Source organism: Periophthalmus magnuspinnatus, chromosome 19 (genome assembly GCF_009829125.3).
Source record: "Periophthalmus magnuspinnatus isolate fPerMag1 chromosome 19, fPerMag1.2.pri, whole genome shotgun sequence".
In the NCBI taxonomy this organism is placed as follows: Eukaryota; Metazoa; Chordata; class Actinopteri; order Gobiiformes; family Gobiidae; genus Periophthalmus; species Periophthalmus magnuspinnatus.
The window spans coordinates 23117014-23145007 of NC_047144.1; the positions used below are offsets into that span (position 1 = coordinate 23117014).

General features: G+C 44.2%; 1 protein-coding gene across 1 annotated transcript; it reads right to left on the minus strand.

Annotated features, from left to right (window-relative positions):
- Window positions 1–124: 124 nt before the first annotated feature.
- On the minus strand, window positions 125–27993 carry stxbp4 (syntaxin binding protein 4). Its single transcript, XM_055229413.1, has 20 exons — window positions 27773–27993; window positions 23323–23396; window positions 21270–21365; window positions 20889–20958; window positions 20543–20617; window positions 13929–14020; window positions 13429–13520; window positions 12621–12815; window positions 12261–12367; window positions 11726–12029; window positions 11337–11379; window positions 11159–11238; window positions 9905–9994; window positions 8697–8762; window positions 8175–8333; window positions 7506–7625; window positions 7369–7418; window positions 6339–6472; window positions 326–383; window positions 125–242 (listed from the first exon to the last, which is right to left on the minus strand). The coding sequence occupies exons 1-20, from the start codon at window positions 27826–27828 to the stop codon at window positions 125–127; spliced, it is 2079 nt and encodes a 692-aa protein (XP_055085388.1). The 5' UTR covers window positions 27829–27993.
- Between the last annotated feature and the right edge of the window lies 1 nt (window position 27994).

Consider the following 27994-nt stretch of genomic DNA (forward strand, 5'->3'; position numbering starts at 1 on the left):
AACTCCAGGTCTGTTTGTGATGAGGAAACAACATTAGAGCAGAACAGTAAACAGCAGAATATAAGGCCCTTTAAGAGCAGTCAGTGGTAGTAGTAGTACTTTTCACAGTAGTTCTAGTAGTACTTCACATCTCGGTCTCCACAGAGCTCCTTTCTTTCTCGGGGAGTGTCGTCATTTCTTTGGTTGATAAAGTTTTTGGTTCAGGATCAGGGAGTGTCCAGGAAGTGCTTTGGGTCACATGACTGAAACAGGAAGTGGAGATGCATAAGAGCGAGAAGGATGGGAGGGCATCTGACACACATGGAGGGCATCTGACATGTCTTACTTGATGTAGTATTTGACTCCCTCGTCGGTGTACGCCTCCTCCCATCCGTACGGCAGAGCTGAGGGTCACAGGAAACAGTTTTACTTCAGATGCCCTTCCTCTCCTGTGTGTCTTTATTATATGACTGAAGCGACGCCATGAGGTTGAAGTGTTTTGCCCAAGGACACAACAACCACAGAGGCTGAGCCAGGATTTAAACAGACCACCGTCTGGTTCATGGGAGGATGCTTAACCCACTACTCCAGCTTAATGTTTGGACTGAACCCCAAACTCTAATATTTGAAGTATTTTTGGAGTACTTTATCATACACCGCTGCCCCTCTCCTCTTCTACCATCCCTCTTCCTCCCTCTGTCCTCTTCCTTCCTTCCTTCCTTTCTTTCTTTCCCCCTTTTCTCCTAATCCTCTCCTCTCTTTTCCTCTCACCACTCTCCCTTCTCCTCTTGTCACTCCATCCTATCTCTCTCTCTTGCTCTCTCTCTCTCATCCTTTTTTCTCTCCTTCCTATTCTTTAGACCCAATTTAGTCCTGGTTTAGTCTTGGTTTCAGTCTTTGTTTATTCCTGGTTTATGGTTGGTGTAGACCCAATTTAGACCTGGTTTAGACCTGGTTTAGACCTGGTTTAGACTTGGTTTAGACCTGGTTTAGTCCTGGTTTAGTCTTGGTTTAGACCTGGTTTAGACCTGGTTTAGTCCTGGTTTAGACCTGGTTTAGTCCTGGTTTAGACCTGATTTAGACCTGGTTTAGTCCTGGTTTAGACCTGGTTTAGCCCTGGTATAGACTTGGTTTAGACTTGGTTCAGTCCTGGTTCAGTCCTGGTTTAGTCCTGGTTCAGTCCTGGTTCGGTCCTGGTTTAGTCCTGGTTTAGTCCTGGTTTAGACCTGGTTCACTCTATCCTTCCTCTCTCTCTCATCCTTTTCTTTCACCTCCCTCTTCTTTCCTTCTATCTTAACTTCACCTTCAGGCTCCTCTCTCTCTCCTCCCCCTCTCCTCTACCTCTTCTCTCTCACCCCATCACTCCTCTTTTCCCCCTTTCTCCCCCTCTCCTCTCTCTCTCTCTGTCTTGGTTTCTCTCTGTCTCCAGGCTCCTCTCCCCCTCTTTCTTCTTCTCGCCTCATTTTCTCCTCTCTCTCTCTTTCTCTTCTCCTCCGTATCCCGGGGCGACGGTGTCTTTTTCTTCTCAGGTAAATCTGTCCCACATTTGAGCGGCTTACGTAACGCTCCAGGAATCTACGAACGATAAAGAGAACAAGAACAACACAGGAAAGAGAGGAAAAAGAGGACAAGACCAGAGGAGGAGAGCGAGGAGATAAACCATATTTTACAGGGTATTACACAAAATCGAATGTTCTAACGTCGTTCCTTCATCAAAAACATGTCTATGGAGGATTTAAACGTCATCCATGCATGTTTGAATAATCTAGCGATATCCCCTGGACTCTATGCAAACCTTTCTTACGGTTAGCTGTACGATTCTGTACAAAGCTCCGCCCACAATCCTACATCACCCACGCTCCCACACGACAATCCTCCATAAATAAACAAAAACATGATACAAAACTGCACTACGACTTCACAAACCTGATGTGATGTGCAGTAGTTTCATTAGTGGGATGCATCTGATTGTGTTGTGTGACCAGGGGCGTATATGGGATGGGGAGAAAGGGGTCTGTTATCCGGGGGCCCCAGTGTTTTAGGGGCCCAGAATTGGACCCTTTTCTTATGAATTTATATTAGACGGGGCCCATGTGTGGATTTTTGCTTCAGACCCTCAAAACTGACTTTATCGCTTGCAGTTAGTCCAAAACGCTGCTGCCCGACTTTTAACAGGAAATATAAAACATGAACACATCACTCCAATTCTTGTGTCTTTGCACTGGCTCCCTGTTCATTTTAGAATTGATTTTAAGATTTGATTGTTTGTTTTTAAAGCCTTGAATGGACCGGCCCCAGATTACATCTCAGACCTCATCCAAATTTATACTCCGGCGCGCACACTGAGGTCCGAGGGCCAGCTCCAGCTCGTGGTGCTTAAGACGAGGAGACAGAGCCTTTTCTGTGGCCGGTCCAAAGCTCTGGATTGTTCTGCCTCTTCACGTCAAAACAGCTCCACTGTGGAGAGTTTTAAGTCTCGTCTTAAGACCCACTTTTACTCTGTGGCCTTTAACTCTGCATGAGTCGTATGGTCCTCTGTCTTTTATTGATTTGTTCCTATTGATTTTATTTGCTTGTTTTATTTGATTTTATTGTTTTATTGGTAATTGTTTTATTGCTTTTATATACATATTTATTATTTTAATTTTGCTATTTTATTCTTGTCTAAATGTTGATTTACTTAATTAGTTGTTTTTTATTTATAATGTATTTGTGCAGCACTTTGGAAACTACATTTGTTTGTGAAATGCGCTGTATAAATAAAGTGGATTGGATTGAAAGTGAAACTAATAAAACATGTTAATTCGACTGTTTTGGGTGAATTTAGCATTTTCAAAACAATAAAAGGAAACATGGTGATCTAAATATGTTACGTGGGAGCAGTTAATGCGCCAGAGAAGTTTAAAAAACGCCTTTTTAAACATGTTTGTTGACCTGGTTTATGGTTAATATCTCTGTCATTACTTGGTCTATGAAACAAAAACAGGCACAAAGTTCAACGTCTTCTGTCAGTATAAATAAACAAAACTCAAGGATTTTTTCACTAAACGCTCAGAAAATGGTGCAATTCGAAGCGTTGAGACAGTTTTACACAGTGATAAATGACACAGACCAAACGACACACTGCAGTTTATATTTTCACACATTTTATGACAAAATGTATACAACAAAAATCCACCTATACAAAAGTCAAATCTACCCCAAACCTTTCAAAAAAATCTATATTTCAAAGTCCGCGTACATTCTCACAATAATCTCTCACAAAAATAGCTTCCTGACCCAAAATAAATCCCGACTTCTGAAAAAAACCCACTCTCCGTTTTGTAAATACGACGATGATTGACTTCTATTGTGATTATTGCAGAGTTGGAAATGGTTAAAGTTGAATCTAAAGCAAAACTAAAGCTACAGAAGAGTCGTGAGTCGTGACACGTTTAACTGTTATTGTGTTTTATGAGTCTGTGATACTTGGTTGTACTGAGAGACGAACGAGGAAGAGGAAGAATAAGAGGAGGAGGGCTACGGGATTCACCGATAAACGATTTCATGATACGTAAAGTTTATATTAGATCGAACGAAAACCTCAGCCACAAAAACATCTTCGTGGACAGCGGCAGACAGCAGTTTCCGGTCAGACAGAGGATCGGCGAAACCATTTCTGAAGTTTCTGCGATAATGTGCAGTAATCTTTAAAAGGTAATAGCACTTTTCAACTATCAACGCATCCAAAAAGCTTTACATCAAGGAACGATTCACCCATTGGGAGCTAGCTGGAATTGCACCGTCAACCTGTGGATCAGTCGACAAACTCCGTGCCGACTGAGCTACTGTCGATTTATGAGGATTTTGCAAATTTGCGCTGAAATCCCTGAATCGTGACAGATCAGGCAGTGTCACAACATTAAAATTAGTAAACAACTGCATTTAAGTAATTTTTAGGTATCTGTACTTTACGTAAGTACATTTTACAGTGGATACTTTGTACTTTTACTTCACAACATTTGAGAGCAGTATCTGGATTTTCTGCTCCATTACATTTTTGGACAGGACTGAAAGGTAAAAAGTACTTTTCTTATCATTTGAGGGGTTGTTTTTACCGAGTTTTTTTCGGCTTTAAGGAAACAAAAATAAATATAAAGAAAAAAAAAAAGAAATTGATTTGTTTTGTAACTGTTGAACTGTTGTTTTTATATATATATATATATATCATTACATTTAACACTAATAAATTAACAAGACTTTTACTTTTTACAGGTTTTTTATGGGTACTTAAATACTTTTACTTAAGTAGATTTTTTGATTTGATACTTGTACTTTTACTTGAGTAACTTTTCACCTATGTATCTTTATTTTTACTTAACAAAATACTTCATCCACCACTGGTTCAATCTAAAATAACAACAAAAGTACACGCAGTACATCCCTCTGACTGTAACTCGCCGTCTGCCGCTGAGCACAGAGATCATTTCCATTTGATTGTGATTAAACTCAAAGCCCTGACTTATTTATTATTTTACAGAGACGTGTGGGATCGGGTCTAGTCTGGGTGAGATTGACAGGTGGATTAACCAATGAGAGAGGGGTATGGTCCGTACATGTGAAAACAAAGATGGCAGCGCATACAAAGTAGTATCCTGTCTTATTCTGCATAAAAAGCTGTTAATCCTGTAGTTTAGATCTGTACAAGCATTTTCTCAAGTGTCCCTGTGTCTCCATGGGGGTTTATTCTGCATAAAAAGCTGCTGATCCTGTAGTTTAGATCTGTACAAGCATGTTCTGAAGTGTCCCTGTGTGTCAGATGCCCTTTCTGTGTCTCCATGGGGGTTTATTCTGCATAGAAATGTGCTTACCCTGTAGTTTAGACCTGTACAAGCATGTTCTGAAGTGTCCCTGTGTGTCAGATGCCCTTCCTGTATCTCCATGAGGGTTTATTCTGCATTAGAACTGCTAACCCTGTAGTTTAGAAGTGTACAAGCATGTTCTGAAGTGTCCCTGTGTCAGATGCCTTTCCTGTATCTCCTTGGGGGCTTATTCTACATAAAAAGCTGCTAAACCTGTAGTTTAGATCTGTACAAACATGTTCTGAAGTGTCCCTGTGTCTCCATGGGGGTTTATTCTGCATTAAAAGCTGCTAATCCTGTAGTTTAAATCTGTATAAACATCTTCTAAAGTGTCCCTGTGTGTCAGATGCACTTCCTGTGTCTCCATGGGGGTTTACTCTGCATAAAAACATCTAACTCTGTAGTTTATACCTGTACAAACCTGTTCTCATTCTTGTATTAGTTGTCAGCCCTGATTTGAGTCTTTTTGTCAATTCTTCTACACGCGTCCAAAATGTGAACTTTGAACAGAATTCTTCTTTACCAAATAGAAGGAGCCAGACGCGGACGAAGAAAATACTTGCACTTTTTAAATCTAAATGGTGTAAATTGACGTTTTTGCGGGTGGTGTTGAGTCTTTTTAACCCCAAAACAGAAAAACAATGGACATAGTTGATACGAGGATAACCACAGATCTCAACCTTCGCTCAAACTCAAACTTAGCAGCCCGAAACTGAAGGTACACAAGTGAGTTTCTGTTAGTTTTAACTGTAAACAACAGGAGCAGATGGGTGCAGACGGGTTCAGACGGGTGGAGGAGTCTGAAGATGCTTTTGCAGTGGTGTCTCAGAAGGTCAGAGCTAAAACGGAGAGAGACGGGCGAGTTTTAGAGCAAATCATGCAGGAAAAACAACATGGAGTTTAACAGGAGAAAACAGGGTGAAAGGAGATTTAAAGGTGTATTATGGGACTTTTCTGGTAGAGGGACTGCCACCTGGATACTTTATGTAGATATATGTTATTGATTGTTACACAGTCTGGTATTAATCTGTAAAAGGATTGTCAAAAGACCCAAAAGTCTACTAAATACTAATACTAAACGATACTAAAAAAGACCCATTCACTGGACAGAAATGAAACTTTCCTGAAGCTTGTGTTATTGTGGTATCGGAATCGGTATTGAGTATCGAGTCTATTTCTTAGTATCAGAATCGAGTTTGAATTTTAGTACTGAGGCGACACTAATCTCTGATCTGTCTTTAATTTATTCAACTAAAACTGTTTTTATTGACAAAAAACTCTTGGAAAAACTTGCATTCTTAGTGTGAATGGGCTCGCCTATCCACAGATCTGACCTGTATTCGATACTTTTGACAACCCCAGTCTCCATGGAGATATATAAGTTGCGTATTGTATTGTGCTACACTGATGGCAAAGGAATTACAGTACAGTATATTACATCTCCATGGAGACAAGCAGGTGCTGATCATCTACTAGAAAAGTCCCTCAGTGCAGCTTTACTCTGTCGGTGTCACTTACAGTCGGCCTCGATGACAGAGCGCACACTTCGGCTCAGGTCCTTCGCCTCCAACGCCAAAGACGCCGCTGTCCAGGAAGTTCTCTTAACCCGAGGAGTGCCCCCTAGTGACCCGCTCTGCTTCACATCTAAAGAACTGAACAAAGACGGAGAAGAAAGGGTTAAACATCTGCTCCTCTGACCCTCCTTTGCTCCTCTGCTCTGCCCTTGACCCTCTCCTCTCCACCTGTCTGCTCCTCTGACTCTGCTCCTCTGTCTCTGCTCCTCTTGTTCTGCTCCTCTGCTCCTCTGGCTCTGCTCCTCTAGCTCTGCTCCTCTGTCTCTGCTCCTCTGTCTCTACTCCTCTGACTCTGCTCCTCTGTCTCTGCTCCTCTGGTTCTGCTCCTCTGCTCCTCTGGCTCTGCTTCTCTAGCTCTGCTCCTCTGGCTCTGCTCCTCTGGCTCTGCTCCTTTAGCTCTGCTCCTCTGGCTCTGCTCCTCTGCTCCTCTGTCTCTGCTCCTTTAGCTCTGCTCCTCTGTCTCTGCTCCTCTGTCTCTGCTCCTCTGGCTCTGCTCCTCTGGCTCTGCTCCTCTGGCTCTGCTCCTTTAGCTCTGCTCCTCTGGCTCTGCTCCTCTGGCTCTGCTCCTCTGGCTCTGCTCCTTTAACTCTGCTCCTTTAGGTCTGCTCCTCCTTCCTCTCTGTTCCTCTGCTCCTCTGGGTGATGCTCTGCTCTGGATGGGGTTGCCATGGAGACTCGGTGGTGCTGATGTTGTGAAAAAGGAGCCGTGTACCTCGAGATGAGAACACATGGACCTGAGCTGGTTTACATCAGGACTCTGGACTCAAGACTGGGTCAAGACCGGGTCAAGACCGGGTCAAGACCGGGTCAAGACGGGGTTTTACAGTCAACTTATTACAATGTCCTCCCGTCCTCCTGTGTCCCTGTATCAGCACTTACATCTCCATGGAAACAAACAGGTGGCAGATCTTCCACCTGAAAAGTTACACCGTGCGTCTTTAAAAACATTCCAGGCTGTGAGCTCAGACTGTTACCTGCTGCTCTTCAGAGGAGTATGGTTTTCCAACAGAAACTCTTGAACGTTCTGAGAAAAAGACAAATACAAAAGTTAAATTAAAGCAAAATGGAGGTTCAAAATAGAAAAATAAAAAATATAAAAGTATCGTTTTACGTCGATGAAGCTGAGCAGTTTCCCGGTGCACGACTCTAAGCTCTTTTTGGTTGAGTCACTTTTTCTGAGCTGACACTCGAGAACAGCCACAGTCTTCTTCAAGTCGTCCACCGAAGACTCCTGGAGAAAAAAGAGCACATGTGTAAAACAAAACACAGACACGACCACATGGGGGCGCTATGTGAGTCCAACACCGAAGAGTCCTGGAGAAACACAGAGCACATGTAAAACAAAACACAGAGACAGCCACATGGGGGCGCTATGTGAGTCCAACACCGAAGAGTCCTGCAGCAGTGTGAGAAAAGTCCTGGTTTAGTCCTTGTTTAGTCCTGGTTTAGTCCTGGTTTAGTCCTTGTTTAGTCCTGGTTTAGTCCTGGTTTAGTCCTGGTTTAGTCCTGGTTTAGTCCTGGTTTAGTCCTGGTCTAGTCCTGGTTCAGTCCTGGTCTAGTCCTGGTCTAGTCCTGGTTTAGTCCTGGTTTAGTCCTGGTTTAGTCCTGGTCTAGTCCTGGTTTAGTCCTGGTTTAGTCCTGGTTTAGTCCTGGTTCAGTCCTGGTCTAGTCCTAGTTTAGTCCTGGTTCAGTCCTGGCTCAGTCCTGGCTCAGTCCTGGTCTCAGCCTTGGTCTCAGCCTTGGTCTCAGTCCTGGTCTAGTCCTGGTTCTTGGTTCAGACCTGGTCCTTGTGGGTCTTTAGTTCTGCGATCTCTGTCTCTAGTAGGTGGATGACTTCCTCATAGTCCATCTCCATCGCTCTGGTCTGTTTCTGAGCTTCTTCTGCCTCCTCCACCTGGGACCTGAGGGCGTGGCTCTGCTCCGCCCCCTTCTGCACCTCCTGAGAACAAAAGAAACGCATCAAGGTTATTGTTATGAGTTATATTTGATTTGAACATCTTTACCTAAGTTTATGGAGTTTAAAATCAAAACCTCACATACAATTTTTACTTCTATCTCTTGTCACTTTCAGCCATTCACAGCCCTCTACTTCTGCCTCTCAGCCAATCACGTCTCAAGTCACATAAACGCACTCGCTCTCCCTCTTTTCTCCACCGCAGAAACAGAACCATCAGCCTCCTTAGCCTCTCCATCTCCTCCTCTTCTCCTCCAGTAGAGTGTAAACCCTGCAACTCCCCTCCGTCGGCTCCAAACCGGTCTCTGTTTCTGTTGCTTTATGATCATTGTATAAAAAGGGTTTTACCTGTCTCAGTTTGTCCAGCTCCTCCTCCAGGTGGCGCTGTGCTCTCTCAGACTCACTCAGCTGCTCCTGCAACCACAAGACGACAAACTACTTACTTTACTGTCCATGTTTATCTGTGGTTTATAAATGTTTATTTTTATGATGGAGTTAAAATCAAAGTGTTTAAGGCACGACTGTATTATTATTATTATTATTATTATTATTATTATTATTATTATTATTATTGTTATTATTATTACATCTTAGTATAGTACATAAAAACCTTAGAACCACAACTAAACCAAGACTAAACCAGGACTAAACCAGGACTGAACCAAGACTAAACCAAGACTAAACCAGGACTGAACCAAGACTAAACCAGGACTAAATCAGGACTAGACCAAGACTAAACCAGGACTAAACCAGGACTGAACCAGGACTAAACCAAGACTAAACCAGGACTAAACCAAGACTAAACCAGGACTAAACCAAGACTGAACCAAGACTAAACCAGGACTAAACCAAGACTGAACCAGGACTGAACCAGGACTGAACCAGGACTAAACCAAGACTAAACCAAGACTGAACCAAGACTAAACCAGGACTAAACCAGGACTAAACCAGGACTGAACCAGGACTAAACCAAGACTAAACCAGGACTGAACCAGGACTAAACCAGGACTGAACCAGGACTAAACCAAGACTAAACCAAGACTGAACCAAGACTAAACCAGGACTAAACCAGGACTAAACCAGGACTGAACCAGGACTAAACCAAGACTAAACCAAGACTGAACCAAGACTAAACTAGTACTAAACCAGGACTAAACCGAGACTAAACCAGAACTGAACCGAGGCTGAGTCAGGACTAAACCAGGATTGAACCAGGACTAAACCAGGACTAAACCAGGACTGAGCCAAGACTAAACTAGGACTAAACCAAAACTAAACCAGGACTAAACAAGGACTGAACCAGGACTAAACCAAAACTAAAGCAGGACTAATCCAGGACTAAACCAGGACTGAACCAAGACTAAACTAGGACTAAACGAGGACTAAACCAAGACTAAACCAGGACTAAACTAGGGCTAAACCCGGACTGAACTGGGACTAAACAAGGTTAAAGCCCACTGCGGAACATTAGAACAGGGTTACAATGAGAAAAGTCAGTTTAGCAGATTAAAGGAACTTCATGCCACTACACCTGCCTCCACCCGTCGATCACTCACCTGCAGCCTCTTGACGTCCCTCAGAGCCTCCATGTGCTCCTTCCTCAGTCTCTCCATCTCCTCTGTATCATCTGAGTCTGAGAGGGGGCACTGTGGAGGTGAGACCCAGAATGAGACCTGGTCCTGGTTTAGACCTGGTTTAGTCCTGGTTTGGCTCTGGTTTAGTCCTGGTTTGGCCCTGGTTTGGTCCTGGTTTAGTCCTGGTTTAGTCCTGGTTTAGTCCTGGTTTAGTCCCGGTTTGGCCCTGGTTTAGTCGTGGTTTAGTCCTGGTTTAGTCCTGACTGCAGCTCACTATCAGTGGACAGTTATTGATCGTCACAAAGCTGAGATCATTGGAGCGATGTGATTGGTCCAAACTTGATGCCACCAGCGCCGCAGTCAAACACATCGATGTGACTGGACTGGTGTTAGAATCATTACATAAGACTCTAAAGATACTGCCTGTTTTATCATTTAAGGGGAGCCCAAAGTATCTGGCCCTTCAAGCGGATTGATTTAGCTGAGATTTATAAAAGTTTTGATATAATTATGCACAGAATATGGTCTATGTTTATTTTGACGGGAGATCGAACTCGTCTGTCCTCACACACGGACAATTTGACAGTTTATACATGTCAATTGTGGCAAAGAAATTACAACCAAAACAATATAATCTCCATGAAACAAGTATATGTTGACCCTCTCCCAGAAAAGTTACATAGGGCACCTTTAAAATCATGTTGTGAGGCTAAATCTGCAGGATTAGTGGAACATGTGAGCCGTGTTAGTGTTGGACAGACTGACCAATCACAGGGCAGCGTTGTGGTTTGAGCGCTGACCGAGCGAAAAAAACATGGCGACGCAAGCAGATCGTTTCAGTCTATTTTAGCAAAAACACAACTATTTAGTTTGTGCAAAATGTGCAGATGGAGGAAAGATGTTAGTTTGTACATTTGTGGAGGAAAAATGTCTGTGCTTTTCTCTCAAAGGGATTTAACTTAAGTCTGAGACACTTTGACCAATCAGAGTGCAGTATTTGTTTGAAATCTCCAATCAAATCATCCAATCACTGTCCCAGATCGATGTGTAGAACTCAGAGGGCCACATATATCAACACGAGAGTCAGGTTAGACACGTGTGAATGAAACACAACTCCAGGACACTACACTAGAACAGGTCTGTGTGAGTTAGAGGTGCCCCCGCGTGGACACTGAGGACACATGGACAGGGCTGGTGACACTTGCAGATGTTCACCAGAGGGGGGCAGTGTCTCACCTGAGTGTCAGGCTGCGGGTCTCTGGTCTCTCTCTGGTCCCTCTCCACTCGCTCCAGATCTGAGTAGAGAGACAGAAGGACTGAACATAACATATAACATACATATAACATACACATAACTTATATATAACATACACATAACTTATATATTACATACATATCAGCATTTTTCACTTACTTGTATTTGTTAAGTTCTCTTTTTCTGTGCTGGTCACTCTCACCTGAAAACACAAGATAAATTAGACACATTAGACACATTATAGCTTTTATCTTGGAGTACAGATATTATTACATGTATTTGGACTAGAAAAATAGTATTCATGAGGTCACAGTAGTAGAAGTATCTATTGTCTAAAGTGAAGTCTGTAGTTTTCTGCTTCGAGTTTCAAGTTTGTTTCTTTTTTTTTTATTTTTATTTTTTTATCAAGCCCTAAAAGTACATCCAAGTATCAGCTGTGCATGAGAAAAGAGCTGAACACTTTTATTTTTTTAAACATCAGGTTGTAGTATCAGTAGTATTAGTAGTATTAGTAGTAGTAGTAGTAGTAGTAGTAGTAGTAGTAGTACCTCACTGATGTTGACCTCTGGTAGAGTCTCAGAGTTGGGGTTCCTGCTGATCTTGGTGAAGACTGGAGTCTGTGGGGAGGCGGTCTGAGGCTGAGGCTGTCCCAGGGAGAAAGGCCTGTTCTGGGGTAAAGCTCCAGGAGGTCCCCCTGTACCTCCGGACCCTCCAGTGCCCCCCACACATCCCGGCCCCGTGCCCGTCCCCGAAGCCCCCGCGCAGGCAGAGGACACGGGGCTGTGAGGGCCGCTGCTCGAGCCCGAAGAGAAACGACGACGGATGAATGTGATTTCTACTGTCGGGTCTGGTCTGAAAGAGAAAAGGAGACGATGGGAGGGCATCTGATACACAGGGAGGGCATCTGATACACAGGCAGGGCATCTGATACACAGGGAGGGCATCTGACACACAGAGGGAACACCTGGTACGGGGGGTTTGGCCTGGTTTTACAGAGGATAAGAGGCATCTGATTTACCTGAGCCTGATGGATGAGACTCACTGGTTCTCAGTTTTGAACATGTGGGAGGGCATCTGACTCACCTGCTCTTAGTTTTAGACAGTATAGCTTTGGCTTCTTCAAACGTGACTCCGATCAGAGACTCTTTGTTTATGGACACCAGCTGATCGCCCGCCTGCAGCCGGCCGTCCTGAGGAGAGAGGGACAGTTAAACATGATGTCATTATATTAAACATGATGTCATTATTATATTAAACATGATGTCATTATTAAAAGCTAAACATGGGACATAGCAGCAAGACAAATATTGAATATCGGTTATAAATATCGGTGCATCTGCGCGCCTGCATCGTGAGCACCTATGGGCCCTTGTGGTCAGGGGCGTGGTCAGTACCTGGACCTTTAGTTTGGGGGGGGGGGGTGTACATGTGTAGATGATGCACCTTGTGACAGTCTCCACCCTGCAGCACTTCCTGGATGAACACCATTGGTCCGTCAAGTCTGTTAGCCCCGCCCCTGATGACGAGGCCGAGACCCGACGCTTTTGACACACAGATGAGCTGGATCACACTGTCACTGCAACAGAGAAACAGGGCTAAAGCAGGACAAACCAGGACTAAAGCAGGACTAAAGCAGGACTAAAGCAGGACAAACCAGGACTAAACCAGGACTAAAGCAGGACAAACCAGGACAAACCAGGATAAACCAGGACAGACCAGGACAAACCAGGACTAAAGCAGGACAAACCAGGACTAAAGCAGGACTAAAGCAGGACAAACCAGGACTAAACCAGGACTAAAGCAGGACAAACCAGGACAAACCAGGATAAACCAGGACAGACCAGGACTAAAGCAGGACTAAACCAGGACTAAAGCAGGACAAACCAGGACAAACCAGGACTAAAGCAGGACTAAAGCAGGACAAACCAGGACTAAACCAGGACTAAAGCAGGACAAACTAGGACAAACCAGGATAAACCAGGACAGACCAGGACAAACCAGGACTAAAGCAGGACTAAACCAGGACTAAACCAGGACTAGACCAGGACTAAACCAGGACTAAACCAGGACTGAACCAGGTCTGAACCAGGACTGAACCAGGACGAAATCAAGACTAAACCAGGTCTAAACCGGGACTAGACCAGGACTAAACCAGGACTAAACCAGGACTAAACCAGGACTAGACCAGGACTGAACCATGACTGAACCAGGACTAAACCAGGACTAAATCAAGACTAAACGAGGTCTAAACCAGGACTAACCTGAACACTGAGGTGTTGGGACTCAGGAGTTGAGGAGACTCAGATCTGGATGAAGATGAGGAGCTGTCCGTCACTTTGGAAGCTGCAAGAGAAGAAGATCTGGTTTAGTTAAAGCCGCAGTACGTAACTTTTTAACTAAAAAAATAAACAGAAGGGTTTTTTTTGGTCTTTTTTTTTTTAATTTTTCTTCATGTTTTTATTGCACTGAAAATCTTGCATCCTTACTATGAGCGGGCTTGCATCTCCACAAACCTTACTCTTATTTGGCCTGGAGTATAGCCTCTTCCTGCTTGTTTCCATGGAGAATGTTTCAAAGAGTGGTTTTAACTTTCTATTTCCATGGAATCAAGCACATCCTGTACCTTTAAATATTTATATGATTCAGAATTATACAAATTAAACAAATATGAAATATCTGAGGAGAAACAAATTATGAATCTTTTTTGGTGATTTTTGGTGATTTTTATTTGTGATTTTATTAGGACGTTACCGGTGCAGATGTGCGGAGGGGAGGAGCGTACGATGGGGTTACAGGTCATGTGACTACAGCTGTATTTGTCCATCAGCTCCACAAACTCCCTCCTGAAACAGAAAACAAGACACAAAAACTATACTTATTACGGTTCATTTAAGACAGAAAAACCTTTTGAGCACTTGGAATCGTCTCTCTTTTGTGCGTATCTTTCATAACTTAACAAATATATTTATACGACTCAAACTGGTTAAGTTTGCGGATGACACCACTCTCATTGGATTCATCTCGGACAGCGATGAGTCTGCCTACAGGAGGGAGGTGGACCGGCTGGTGTCCTGGTGCAGCAGCAACAACCTGGAGCTCAACGCCCAGAAGACAGTGGAGATGATTGTGGACTTCAGGAAAGTCACAGCCCCCCTGCCTCCCCTCACCCTGACGGACTCCCCCATCACCACTGTGGGCTCTTTCCGCTTCCTGGGCACCTGCATCACCCAGGATCTCAAGTGGGAGCCGACCATCAGCTCCCTCATCAAGAAAGCCCAGCAGAGGATGATCCACCTGTGGCAGCTGAGGAAACGCAAGCTGACGGTCCAGATGATGGTGCAGTTTTACACGTCCATCATTGAGTCCATCCTCACCTCCTCCATCACTGTGTGGTTCACTGGGGCCAGGGACAGACAGAGACTGCAGCGCATTGTGCCTCTGCTGAGAAGGTGATTGGCTGCAGCCTTCCATCTCTACAGGACCTGTACGTCTCCAGGACTCGGGGGTGAGCAGGCCGTAGAGCAGCTGACACACCCTGGACTATTTGAGCCACTTCCCTCTGGCAGGAGGCTACGGTCCATTGGGACCAGAACCTCTTATCATAAGAACAGTTTCTTCCCCTCTGCAGTTTGTCTCATGAACACTTTATAATATCAGTGTGTTTTATGTTTTATGTTGCACTTTATCATCAAAATAAGTTCCTAGTTTGTGAACTGTGTTCACAAACGATGGCAGTAAAAGGATTCTGATTCTGAAATATACCACGTTTTTGTGTTTAAAATGATGTAAAACCTGAAATTAAAATAAATATACCTCTAAAGCAGGGGTGTTCATTACGTCGATCGCGAAGGCATTTTGTGTAGATCACGTCCCGTCATCCATCCAGTCACATGACTAATATACAGGACAACAGTCAGATTACACCTGACTCTAGGTCACATCATGGGTGCTGCACACGCAGAAACAAGTGCGACTTAGTTTAACCCTATAGCGTCGGATCCTATCGTCGCTGATAGAGCGGGTTGTGGACTTTCCAGCAGCGTAACTACTAGTTGTGCTCTCATGTAAATTCAAACGGCGTCTCAAAGCGGAGACATGGGGCTATCTAAATATTTTACCATGTTTACAGTAATCTGCCTCTGTTGTCCTGAAGGTGACGAATGAGAGCGCGGGGCTGCGGGGATTTTCCCAGTCATTTATTCGATGCGTAAAAGAAAAAATACGGATGGATGTGTAAAATAGAAGTAGCTGTGTGAAAAAATGCAGTAAATTCTGATACTTCGTTTAATATGATTTTTATGGCTATAAAAAAAAGACAAAACCGTAATCAACATGATTAGCTCTGTTATCGCTTTCAAACGAAAAATGCAATTTTACTCCTGGCCTGATGTCAGAAGCTTCTGCCCGAACTATGCATTCCTCACTGATTCCATTCAGTGTCATCAGAGCAGTAATCATCATTCAAGTAATTATGAACATGTAAGAAGTTAAATTGTGTTGTGCAGTATTATCTCATGATGTTGTGCAAAGTACATCAAAATGCACTGTACATGTAAGAATTCATAATACATTTACAAATCAATATATGTTTAACATTTTTGTATTAGGTGGTAGATCTTTCAGACACGATCATTTTAAAAGTAGCTCACATACTGAAAAAGTCTGAGCACCCCTGCTCTAAAGAAACAGTGATGCTTATTTAAAACTGCACAGATGTGTAAATGACTGGAGTCTGGCTCCCTCTTGTGGTCAATGGATAAACCACAGCTCAAACACTGAGGAGACATCACTGCATCCTCTGACTTCTTTCTATCCTTTTAGCTCTCTTTTTCTTTCTGGTCTTTTCCCTCCCCTCTCTCCCTCCTCTTTCTCTCCCCTTCAGTACCTCCCCCTCTTCTCTCTCTCCTCCCTCCCTCACTCCTTATTCCTGTCTTTCTTTGCTACTTTCCTCTCTTCCTAATCTCTCTTTCATTGACCTTCTCTCTCCCATCGTTCTGTCTCTCTAGTCTATCTCTTACCCCTCACATCTGCCTCGCTCTTCCTCTCCCCCTTCCCCTCTTCTTTTCCTGTAACCTCCCTTCCTCCTCTTCTCTTCTTTTCATCCTTTCCCTCCCTCTTTCATCACTCCATTTCTCACCTTCCTCCCCCCTCTCTCTTTCTCCTTTTTTCTCTCTCCATCTTTCTTTTTGCTCCCTCCCTCTTTTTTCTCTCCCTCTTCTTCCTCTCTCTCCACCCTCTCTTTTCTCTCCCTCCTTATGTCCCCCCCCTCGCCCTCTCATTTATTTTTTCTGCCTCCCCTCCCTCACTCTCCTCATTTCCCTTCTTTCGCTCTCTCCTCCCTCCTTCTCTCTCTCACCTCCCTTCCCTTCTCTTCTTTTGCTCTCTCTCCTCCCTCCCTCTCTCTCTACTTCCTTCCTTTCTCTCCTCCTTCCCTCTCTTTCCTCCCTTCCCTTCTCTTCTTTCGCTCTCTCTCCTCTCTCCCTCTTATTTCTTTTTCTGCCTCCCCTCCCTCTATTCTCCTTTCTCTTCTCCCTCTCTCTCTGTCTCCTCCCTTCTCTTCTTTCCCCTCCCTCCCTCTTTTCCCTTCTCTCCTCCCTCTCTTTCTCCTTCCCTCCCGCTCTCCTCTCTTCTCTTTCGATCTCTCTCCTCCCTCTCTCCTACCTCTCTCCTCCCTCTCCTCCCTCTCTCCTCCCTCCCTCTCTCCAGTTTGTGTAATGCAAAGGTGATGTTTTGATGTTTTGGGATTGAGCGGATTTTTCTGGGATATTTTTAGCCCGGATCAGACGGACTTCATTTCCCATCATCCTCTCTGTCACAGGAGACTCAAGGACAAGTCCACATCACTACATTTAGAACAGAACATGTTTATAAAGGTCTAGACTTCACAGGGAGGGCATCTGACACACAGTAGATTACATAAAGAAGAAAGTATTTTAGATTTGAAAATATTATGTCAGTCATGGCTAATCCTGGTTCAGTCCTGGTTTAGTCCTGGTTTAGTCCTGGTTTAGTCCTGGTTTAGCCTTGGTTTAGTCCCGGTTTAGTCCTGGTCCAGTCCTGGTTTAGTCCTGGTTTAGTCCTGGTCCAGTCCTGGTTCAGTCCCGGTTTAGTCCTGATCTAGTCCTGGTTCAGTCCTGGTTCAGTCCTGGTTCAGTCCTGGTTCAGTCCTGGTTTAGTCCTGGTTCAGTCCTGGTTCAGTCCTGGTTTAGTCCTGGTCTAGTCCTGGTTTAGTCCTGGTTTAGTCCTGGTTCAGTCCTGGTTCAGTCCTGGTCTAGTCCTGGTTTAGTCCTAGTCTAGTCCTTGTTTAGTCCTGGTTCAGTCCTGGTCTTGTCCTGGTTCAGTCCTAGTTCAGTCCTGGTTTAGTCCTGGTCCAGTCCTGGTTCAGTCCTGGTTTAGTCCTGGTTTAGTCCTGGTTCAGTCCTGGTTTAGTCCTGGTTTAGTCCTGGTTTAGTTCTGGTTTAGCCTTGGTTTAGTCCCGGTTTAGTCCTAGTCCAGTCCTGGTTTAGTCCTGGTTCAGTCCTGGTTCAGTCCTGGTCTAGTCCTGGTTCAGTCCTGGTTTAGTCCTAGTCTAGTCCTTGTTTAGTCCTGGTTCAGTCCTGGTCTTGTCCTGGTTCAGTCCTAGTTCAGTCCTGGTTTAGTCCTGGTCCAGTCCTGGTTCAGTCCTGGTTTAGTCCTGGTTTAGTCCTGGTCCAATCCTGGTTTAGTCCTGGTTCAGTCCTGGTTCAGTCCTGGTTTAGTCCTGGTTCAGTCCTGGTCTAGACCTTGTTTAGTCTTGGTTCAGTCCCGGTTCAGTCCTGGTTCAGTCCTAGTTCAGTCCTGGTTTAGTCCTGGTCTAGTCCTGGTTTAGTCCTGGTTCAGTCCTGGTTCAGTCCTGGTTCAGTCCTGGTTTAGTCCTGGTTCAGTCCTGGTTTAGTCCTGGTCTAGTCCTGGTTCAGTCCTGGTTCAGTCCTGGTTTAGTCCTGGTCTAGTCCTGGTACAGTCCTGGTTTAGTCCTGGTTCATTCCTGGTTTAGTCCTGGTTTAGTCCTGGTTCAGTCCTGGTTTAGTCCTGGTCTAGTCCTGGTACAGTCCTGGTTTAGTCCTGGTCTAGTCCTGGTACAGTCCTGGTTTAGTCCTGGTTCATTCCTGGTTTAGTCCTGGTTTAGTCCTGGTTCAGTCCTGGTTCAGTCCTGGTTCAGTCCTGGTTTAGTCCTGGTTCAGTCCTGGTTCAGTCCTGGTCTAGTCCTGATTCAGTCCTGGTTTAGTCCTAGTCTAGTCCCTGTTTAGTCCTGGTTCAGTCCTGGTCTAGTCCTGGTTCAGTCCTGGTTTAGTCCTAGTCTAGTCCCTGTTTAGTCCTGGTTCAGTCCTAGTCTAGTCCCTGTTCAGTCCTAGTTCAGTCCTGGTTCAGTCCTGGTTCAGTCCTGGTCTAGTCCTGGTCTAGTCCTGGTCTAGTCCTGGTTCAGTCCTGGTTCAGTCCTGGTTCAGTCCTGGTCTAGTCCTGGTCTAGTCCTGGTCTAGTCCTGGTTCAGTCCTGGTTCAGTCCTAGTTCAGTCCTGGTCTAGTCCTGGTCTAGTCCTGGTTCAGTCCTGGTTGAGTCCTGGTCTAGTCCTGGTTCAGTCCTGGTTCAGTCCTGGTTTAGTCCTGGTTCAGTCCTGGTTTAGTCCTGGTCTAGTCCTGGTTCAGTCCTGGTTCAGTCCTGGTTTAGTCCTGGTCTAGTCCTGGTACAGTCCTGTTTAGTCCTGGTTCATTCCTGGTTTAGTCCTGGTTTAGTCCTGGTCTAGTCCTGGTTCAGTCCTGGTTCAGTCCTAGTTCAGTCCTGGTCTAGTCCTGGTCTAGTCCTGGTTCAGTCCTGGTTTAGTCCTGGTTCAGTCCTGGTTCAGTCCTGGTCTAGTCCTGATTCAGTCCTGGTTTAGTCCTAGTCTAGTCCCTGTTTAGTCCTGGTTCAGTCCTGGTCTAGTCCTGGTTCAGTCCTGGTTTAGTCCTAGTCTAGTCCCTGTTTAGTCCTGGTTCAGTCCTAGTCTAGTCCCTGTTCAGTCCTAGTTCAGTCCTGGTTCAGTCATGGTTCAGTCCTGGTCTAGTCCTGGTCTAGTCCTGGTCTAGTCCTGGTTCAGTCCTGGTTCAGTCCTGGTCTAGTCCTGGTCTAGTCCTGGTCTAGTCCTGGTTCAGTCCTGGTTCAGTCCTAGTTCAGTCCTGGTCTAGTCCTGGTCTAGTCCTGGTTCAGTCCTGGTTCAGTCCTGGTCTAGTCCTGGTTCAGTCCTGGTTCAGTCCTGGTTTAGTCCTGGTCTAGTCCTGGTTTAGTTCTGGTTCAGTTTGATGTTAAATCTCTTGGACAAACGTCGCTCTGACTTTGCTGATTTAAATTCGGCTAAACTCTTTGTGACAGATTCAGGTCTGAGCCAGAGCGACTCAGCAAAACAAAGGTAACGACCTGAGCATGACGCAGCTAAACGACAACAACAACCACCACATCTGCCACATCTGCCACATCTGCCACACAACAGCGAGGTTACTGGTTCGACTCCTGGGCCTTTCTATGTGGAAAAGTCCCTCCCTCCAGCTGAAGTAGTCCTGACCAAGACAAGCTCAAGATCTGGAGATGGGTCCCACTGCTATTGACAGGTTTAACCCAGAGACATGGAGGGATGGGTCGAATGCAGGTTTAACCAGAGCAGTGGGCGGGGCTAAGGGGTAGGTGAAAACAGACATTTTCAGATCACTCAAGCCTCAAATGCAGGACAGTATAGGATGAGGTAAACATGCAGGAATCAATCTAAATCAGGGGTGGGCAAACTTACTGATTTTAATATCATTTGGTCATGTTCAGCGGACCGGATTCATAAGCCCAAAGGGCGGTGTGTGGCCCCGGGGCCGTAGTTTTACCATGTCTGACCTAAATACTACTCACTACCTCTTAAAGTATATACAGGTGTTAAAAAAGGCTGAAAAACAGAACCGGTGATCTCTTGGTACTCCCGACCAGGATCCCATCTCATCAACAGTTTATGTTTCTGATCTGTTCTAATGTTGTTTCCTCATCACAAAACCTGGAGTGTTTTTTTGTTTGTTTCATTCACACATGTTTAAACACACAAATCCTGCATATTTAGGTTTTTCTCTTAAAGTGAAAACACTCTGTTCCACCTTGTGATGTCATCATGTGGCGATACAGGAAGTGCACCACTGTGTTTTTAAACTCCACACACCTTCACTAGAATCATCTGGATCATTTCAGCTCTGGACTTGCTCATCTCTGAACTTTGGAGACGTAGACAGACTAAGAATATGTGAATAAAACAAAACGTGACTCTTTTTGATGAGGAAACCGCACTTTAACCGCCTAAAACGAGAGCCAAGTTTGCTTGAAATAGAACCTTTAACGTTCTGTACCTGGCCTGGTCGTCCCTGGAGATGAGCAGAGTCATGTTATTGGACAGAGACGCGTTCCTCAGGATCTCCACCGCTCTGGAAACAGGAAGTAAAAAAAAAAAAGTAATAATATGTAATCAATACATAAATATAATTATACCATAGGGTATATTTAAAACAGTAATGACCACACCTCCCTCACTCTGCTGCTGGTGTCATCCACAGTGCATTGTGTCACTGTGATAGCTGCCAAACATTCCACCAGACATACATGTACAACACCCCCAGTGTGATGTCATTGCAAAGTATCAATAGTAAATAAGCCAACACTTCAAATACTACAGTGAGTATAAACTCTGTGACTCACCTCTCGTTTGTGGCTCCAATTAAACTGATGTTGTTCACGTCCAGAATCAAGTCTCCAGACCTCAACCGACCTGAAACAGAGACCTGGTTCAGTCCTGGTTTAATTTGAGTTTAGTCCTGGTTTAGTCCTGGTTCAGTCCTGGTTCAGTCCTGGTTTAGTCCTGGTTTAGTCCTGGTTTAGTCCTGGTTTAGTCCTGGTTTAGTCCTGGTTCAGTCCTAGTTCAGTCCTGGTTTAGTCCTGGTTCAGTCCTGGTTTAGTCCTGGTTCAGTCCTAGTTCAGTCCTGGTTTAGTCCTGGTTTAGTCCTGGTTTAGTCCTGGTTTAGTCCTTGCTTAGTCCTGGTTCAGTCCTGGTTTAGTCCTGGTTTAGTCCCGGTTTAGTACCGTCCACAGAGGCCAGTCCTCCTGAAACGACTCTCTTGACGTAGATTCCAAAGTCCTCTCCCGTCTGCTCCCTGAACCCTCCGATGATCTTCACACCTGGAAAACCAAAATTCCAAATATCACCATTAAATATTAAAAGCTGCAGTACGGAACTTTTTTCTCACGAAGGCTCTGCCACCTACTTCTGTCCATGATGACGTTATTCCTTTGACTACACTACTCCACACTATATGACTTTAAACTCATCTCCATTGAGACAAGCGGACTCCACCAGGCCACGTTCCGGGTCAGATCTGCGGAGAGGCGAGCCCACTCAAACAGTCAGATACATCCATGTTTTTAAGGTGTTTCTGAGCAATAAAAACAAGAGTAACTGAATAAATGCAAGAAAGACAAGTGTGGGGCAATCCAGACAAAGCTATAACATCTCCACGGAGACAAGCAGGTGGCAGAAATGTTACGTAGTGCAGCTTTAAAGACAACTTAAACAGGATAATTGGATCTGTGCACGTCGGTGTAAACGCTTTACAAAAGTGAGGAAAACTTTGCTTCTTCGGGACAGGCCTGGGACGATACTGAAATTTGGTGTCACGATTATCACGGTCAAAATAATTGCGATTAACGATTATTTCACGATAACTATTGTTGCTGACAGTTTAAAAATGTCCCGGATATGAATAATTACAATTTTAAGGAAAAGATGTTGTAGGAGATGTTGTTGTCATTGTAGGAGTGAATATATTTAAGCAAAGTTAAAGTATCGTATTGTTATAACTGAAAACAGCAGCATCTAGAGGAGATCGTCACGCAAACGTTTGTTGTTTTTTTCTTTTTCTCTGCACATTCCGGTGACGCAAAGGCGATTATCTTTGTTGCCGATTATCACGATTATATAAAAATTGCCACGAACGATTATATCAACCTTTTTTATCACGATAAACGATATTATTGTTTATCGTCCCATGCCTCGTCAAGGTTAATGCTAATGCTAATGCTAATACTAATGCTAACTTTTATCCATTTCTCTTCTATTTTTTTTTTTGGAGAAGTTGCTGTGGAGCTCTGCTATGGTCATTTTGGTTGTATTTTTTTGAGTAGAATTGCCGATCTTGACAGTAAATAAGGTCAATAAACTACAAAATCATTTTAAAGCCTCCAGAGTCACATGAACACGGAACATTTCACACAAATCCACCTATTTTGTATCAGATTTGAGCAGCAAAACGATTCCCAAATTCTCCAGTGAAGTGAATTTGCTGTAAGGATGATCCAGTTATTTTTTGGTGTCAATTATTTCAGTCTGTGCCTTTATTTAACTGTGAACAAATGAAATTAGCATTAGCATTAGCCCTGGCACACAAAGCCGTACCTCTCTAAAAGAAGCTCTTTTCCCTGCGTTTGTAAAGTGTTTAACGTGTTGTCAGCTCCCTGTGCGCTGCCTCATCCGTCAGGATTTAGGGATTTTAGCGCAACTCTGCAAAAACCTCACAGAATTTACATTAAATGGGAAATGTTTGAGCTTCTGATTGGCCGCTACCGTCGTGCACAGAGCCAATTCTCAGTAAAAACGTTTCTAAATGAACCAATAAAACATAAACTCTGATAAATAAAGAGCGTAATTAAACATTTCAGTATTTAGAAATGAGTAAAATACTATTACGTAATATTAAAGAGCCTCTACCTGATTTTTTCCATGTGTTTTGAGGAAAATGTGTCTTACCTCAGCACAGATATGTTGTAAAAACAGCTCTTGAGGTCAAAATAAGTCCACTGTGTCCTGTCTGCATCTAATTATAAAGCATTTTACTGTCCGAGAAGCAGGAAGTTGTACAAAAAGCTCTTATAAACTCATCCTGGTGAATCATTAGGATGTTCAGAACGCATAAGGTAAAAGGGATGACTTTGGACCACTGCAAAAATGTTTAAAATCACGTTTTTAAGATCAGGTACAGAGACTTTAATGTGATAAACAAGTTAAAATGTCAAAAATAAAAGGTACTAGAGAAAATAAAGGTATATGTGATAAAAATAAATGCTTAAATCATGTCCTGACCAAGTCCTTTCCTGCAGTCGCTGAACTGGAGTCTGTGGACGGTCCGAGAGACGCCGTGAGGACCCATCATCATCCTGAGATTTAAATCAGAGAAATATATAAATGTTATTACATGATTCAGGTGAAACTGAAATCAATATAAAGCAGCACAAAAGTAACGACAAAAGGTTTGATTTTTCATTTAAAGCTAAACTAAAACACACTGGGGATGTGGTCGACGGTAAATCTTTGGTCAATTAAAGACGTGTCCTGATGATCGATTGGTCGACTAAAAGGGGGCGTGGCCAAAACCTTTGGAACTATTCCATATCTCTGTGTATCTGACCCAAACTGCACACACAAGAATACACCTGCAGGGGGAGTTCACGCAAACACTATTTATACAGAAACAATGTGTTATAAACAAAAGGCAGATTAAACTCATGATTCAGTCTCATCTTCAGCTCAGTCCATGTCCCGCTGGAGTCAAGATAAATGTGGGAAGCACCAATCCAACTTTTTCAGTTCCGATACGATTGTGTCCCCCTCCTCCAACCGCCACCTGAACGTGGTGGAGGGGCTGAGCACCCGAATGATCCTGGGAGCTCTGTTGTCGGGGCCTCAGGTTCCTGGTTGGGTCACTCATGGCAAACAGGTCCAGGGGGACGGAGCAGATTAAGAGCGGTCCAGAACCTTTTCTTTTTGAGCACACAATCAAGGTCAGTTATGTCACCCGGCGTTACTGCGGCTCCATCCTGGAGGGTGCTCGACAGAGAGCATCTGGTGACCGGGCCTTTCCCCACAGGGCCCAGCCGGCCTCAGCCTGAAGGAGCGATGTGGGGCCGTCCTACCATGGACCCACCACTTGGGGAAGGATCCATGAAAGACGAATGTGAAGAGAGCTGAGCGGCAGTCGAAGACGGGGCCTCGACAACCGGCTCTCCGGACATGGAGACTGGCTCTGGGGACTCCTGGAGGCCTCCCTCGGAGGAGGCCCCAGGAAAGACTCAGGACACGCTGGAGGGACTATGTCTCTCTGGCTTCAACCTTGGCGTCCCATTGATGGAGCTGAAGGACGTGTCTGGGGTGAGGGAAGTCTGAGAGTCCCTGCTTGGACCCTGTGACCCGGCCCCAGACAAGAGGAAGAAAATGTTTAGACTTTAAGTGTCTGACGATGCCTGATATCGACACAGCAGATTGACTGATACAGGTTTTTTTATGGCCAATATCAGTTGTTCTGTATATTTGTTATTTTCTTTTCCATTTTTCTGATTTCTAAATATTGAACAAAGGGACGATCCCATGAAACCAAGTCAGAATTAAAAAACATGAAAACCTGTTGTGTAAAGTTCACACCAGGACTTTAAATAATGTTGACATTTTGAATCATATTTAGGCGTTTGTCCTTTGGAGCCGTGAAGGTAACGAGCTGCAGCTCAGAGGATTATCTCAGATTAAACACACGCATTGTTATTGTACAGTCAGGACTAAACCAGGACTAAACCAGGACTATACCAGGACTAGACCAGGAATAAACCAGGACTGAACCAGGACTGAACCAGGACTGAACCAGGACTGAACCAGGACTGAACCAGGACTGAACCAGGACTAAACCAGGACTAAACGTTACCTGTCCGGCCAAAACCACACACTTTGACAAAACTACTCAAAGACGAGTGGGTCTGAAGTCGTGACCTGTCTCCCTGATTCCAGATAACATGATTGACAGGTGGATTAACCAATCAGAGAGACACATGCTCCATTTGTGTCAAAACAAACATGGCGGCTTACGAGTCAACAACAGAAGCACTAAACTTTTATGTATCTCAGGTAAAGAAGTGATATATTTTGTTCTGACTGACACAGAGTTTTGGAGGAGAGAGATCGTCTAGATTTGAGAGTCACGTGATACTGTTTCAAGTTAGGACAGACGCAGGGACTTAACCAGGACTAAACCAGGTCTATACTAGGTCTAAACCATGATTAAACCAGGACTAAACCAGAACTAAACCAGGACTAAAGAAGGACTGAACCAGGACTAAAACAGGTCTATTCTAGGTCTAAACCAGGATTAAAACAGAACTAAACCAGAACTATACCAAGACTATAACAGGACTGAACCAGGACTAAAACAGCACGGAACCAGGACTAAACCAGGCTCTGGAGAAGGGTCCAGGTAGGTACTCCTGTCCAGGATCGTGGCTCGGATCTGAAGTGTAAATGGATTGAGAGGACTACACAGGGATCAGAGCCTTTAAAGACGACCTTTTGACCTAAAGACTTTAAGACGAAGTTTATCCAATACTGATACCTCCATCAGAGCAACCAGGAATAAACCAGGACTAAACCAGGACTAAACCAGGACTGAAACAGGACTAAACCAGGACTAAACCAGGACTAAACAAGGACTAGACCAGGACTAAACAAGGACTAGACCAGGACTAAACAAGGATTAAACCAGGACTAAACAGGGACTACACCAGGACTAAAGCCGGACTAAAGCCGGACTAAACCAGGACTAAATCAGGACTAAACCAGGACTAAACCAGGACCAAATCAGGACTAAATCAGGACTAAACCAGGACTAAACCAGGAATAGGATAGGACTACACTAGGACTAAAATAGGATTAGACCAGGACTAAAGCAGGACTAATCTAGGGCTAGAGAAGTACTAAAGTACTAAAACAGGACTAAAACAGGACTAGACCAGGACTAAACCAAGACTAAAACAAGACTAAACCAGGGATAGACTAGGATTAAACCAGGACTAAACCAGGACTGAAACAGGACTAAACCAGGACTAAACCAGGACTGAACCAGGACTAAACCAGGACTGAAACAGGACTAAACCAGGACTAAACAAGGACTAGACCAGGACTAAACAAGAACTAAACCAGGGCTAAACAAGGACTAAACCAGGACTAAACAAGGACTAGACCAGGACTAAACCAGGACTAAACCAGGACTAAACAGGGACTAGACCAGGACTAAAGCAGGACTAACGCAGGACTAAAACAAGGACTAAAGCAGGACTAAACCAGGACTAAACCAGGACTAAATCAGGACTAAACCAGGACTAAACCAGGACTAAACCAGGAATAAGATAGGACTACACTAGGACTAAAAAAGGACTAGACCAGGACTAAAGCAGGACTAATCTAGGTCTAGAGAAGTACTAAAGTACTAAAACAGGACTAAAACAGGACTAGACCAGGACTAAACCAAGACTAAAACAAGACTAAACCAGGGATAGACTAGGATTAAACTAGGACTAAACCAGGACTAAACCAGGACTAAATCAGGACTAAATCAGGACTAAACCAGGACTAAATCAGGACTAAATCAGGACTAAACCAGGACTAAACCAGGACTGAAACAGGACTAAACCATGACTAAACAAGGAAAACCAGAATTCAAGATTGTCTAAGGTTTAGTCCATTTTTTTTCCTGGTTTAGTTCTTCTTTAGTCCTGGTTTAGTCCTGGTTTAGTCCTGCTTTCGTCCTTGTTTAGTCCCTGTTTAGTCCCTGTTTAGTCCTGCTTTAGTCCCTGAGGTAGCTGTAAAGCATCTTTGCCATTGTGCTTAATGTAACTGTACATTGTCCTACTAAATAAATAAATAAAATAAATAAAAATAAATTTAGTCCTGTTTTAGTTCTGGTTTAGACCTAATTTAGTCCTGCTTTAGTCCTGCTTCAGTCCTTGTTTTAGTCCTGCGTTAGTCCTGCTTTAGTCCTGGTCTAGTCCCTGTTTAGTCCTGGTTTAGTCCTGGTTTAGTCCTTGTTTAGTCCTGGTCTAGTCCTTGTTTAGTTCTTGTTTAGTCCTGGTTTAGTCCTTGTTTAGTCCAGGTTTAGTCCTTGTTTAGTCCTGGTCTAGTCCTGGTCTAGTCCTTGTTTTGGCAGCTGAAATGTGCCATATTTCTTTCATAATTCTGACCCTGATGTGCAGAGTCTCAACATCTGGACTCACAGCTGCACCGCCTCAGACCAGAGTCCACCTTAAACTGTCCGCCTTAAATAGACCCAAACACACACAGAGGACAGGACCTGCTCTGGACTGGGTTTAGACCTGTTTTGGACTGGGTTTAGACCTGCTCTGGACTGGGTTTAGACCTGCTCTGGACTGGATTTAGACCTGTTTTGGACTGGGTTTAGACCTAGTTTGTTCTTCTGGTTCTGTTTAGTTTTAGTTCAGAGCTGGTTCTGTTTTAAATCTATGATAAATCTAATTAAGACCAATGTGAAAAGTCCTGGTTGAGTCCGGGGCTAAACCAGTTCAAGTCCTGGTTTTATCTTTGAGGTTTTATGTTTATTTCCTCAGCCTGATTCTCTTGTTTATTATTAGTCTTTAGTCCAAATGTGCAGTTTTGGTTCAGTCTCCTGATAGTGTCCCTGTTTTAATCCGCTCTTAATCCCGTTATAGTGCTGTTTATCCTGTTTTAGCCCGGTTCAGCCCGGGTCAGAAGGACTCACCAGTACAGCAGCGACAGCCCATCGAAGCGGTCCGCGTCCCGAGGCAGCAGTGGCATCCCACCAGGGATAACACGCTTTAAAAACGGACCAAAACGCGGCCAATCCAGAGCCGAGGACAGAAAAACAACCAAAAAAGATCCAATGATCTTTAGAGACGGTTTGTGATGGTCCAATCAGAGGCAGCGCGTGGAGGGAACAGTCCAGAGACGAACGGGACAGGTG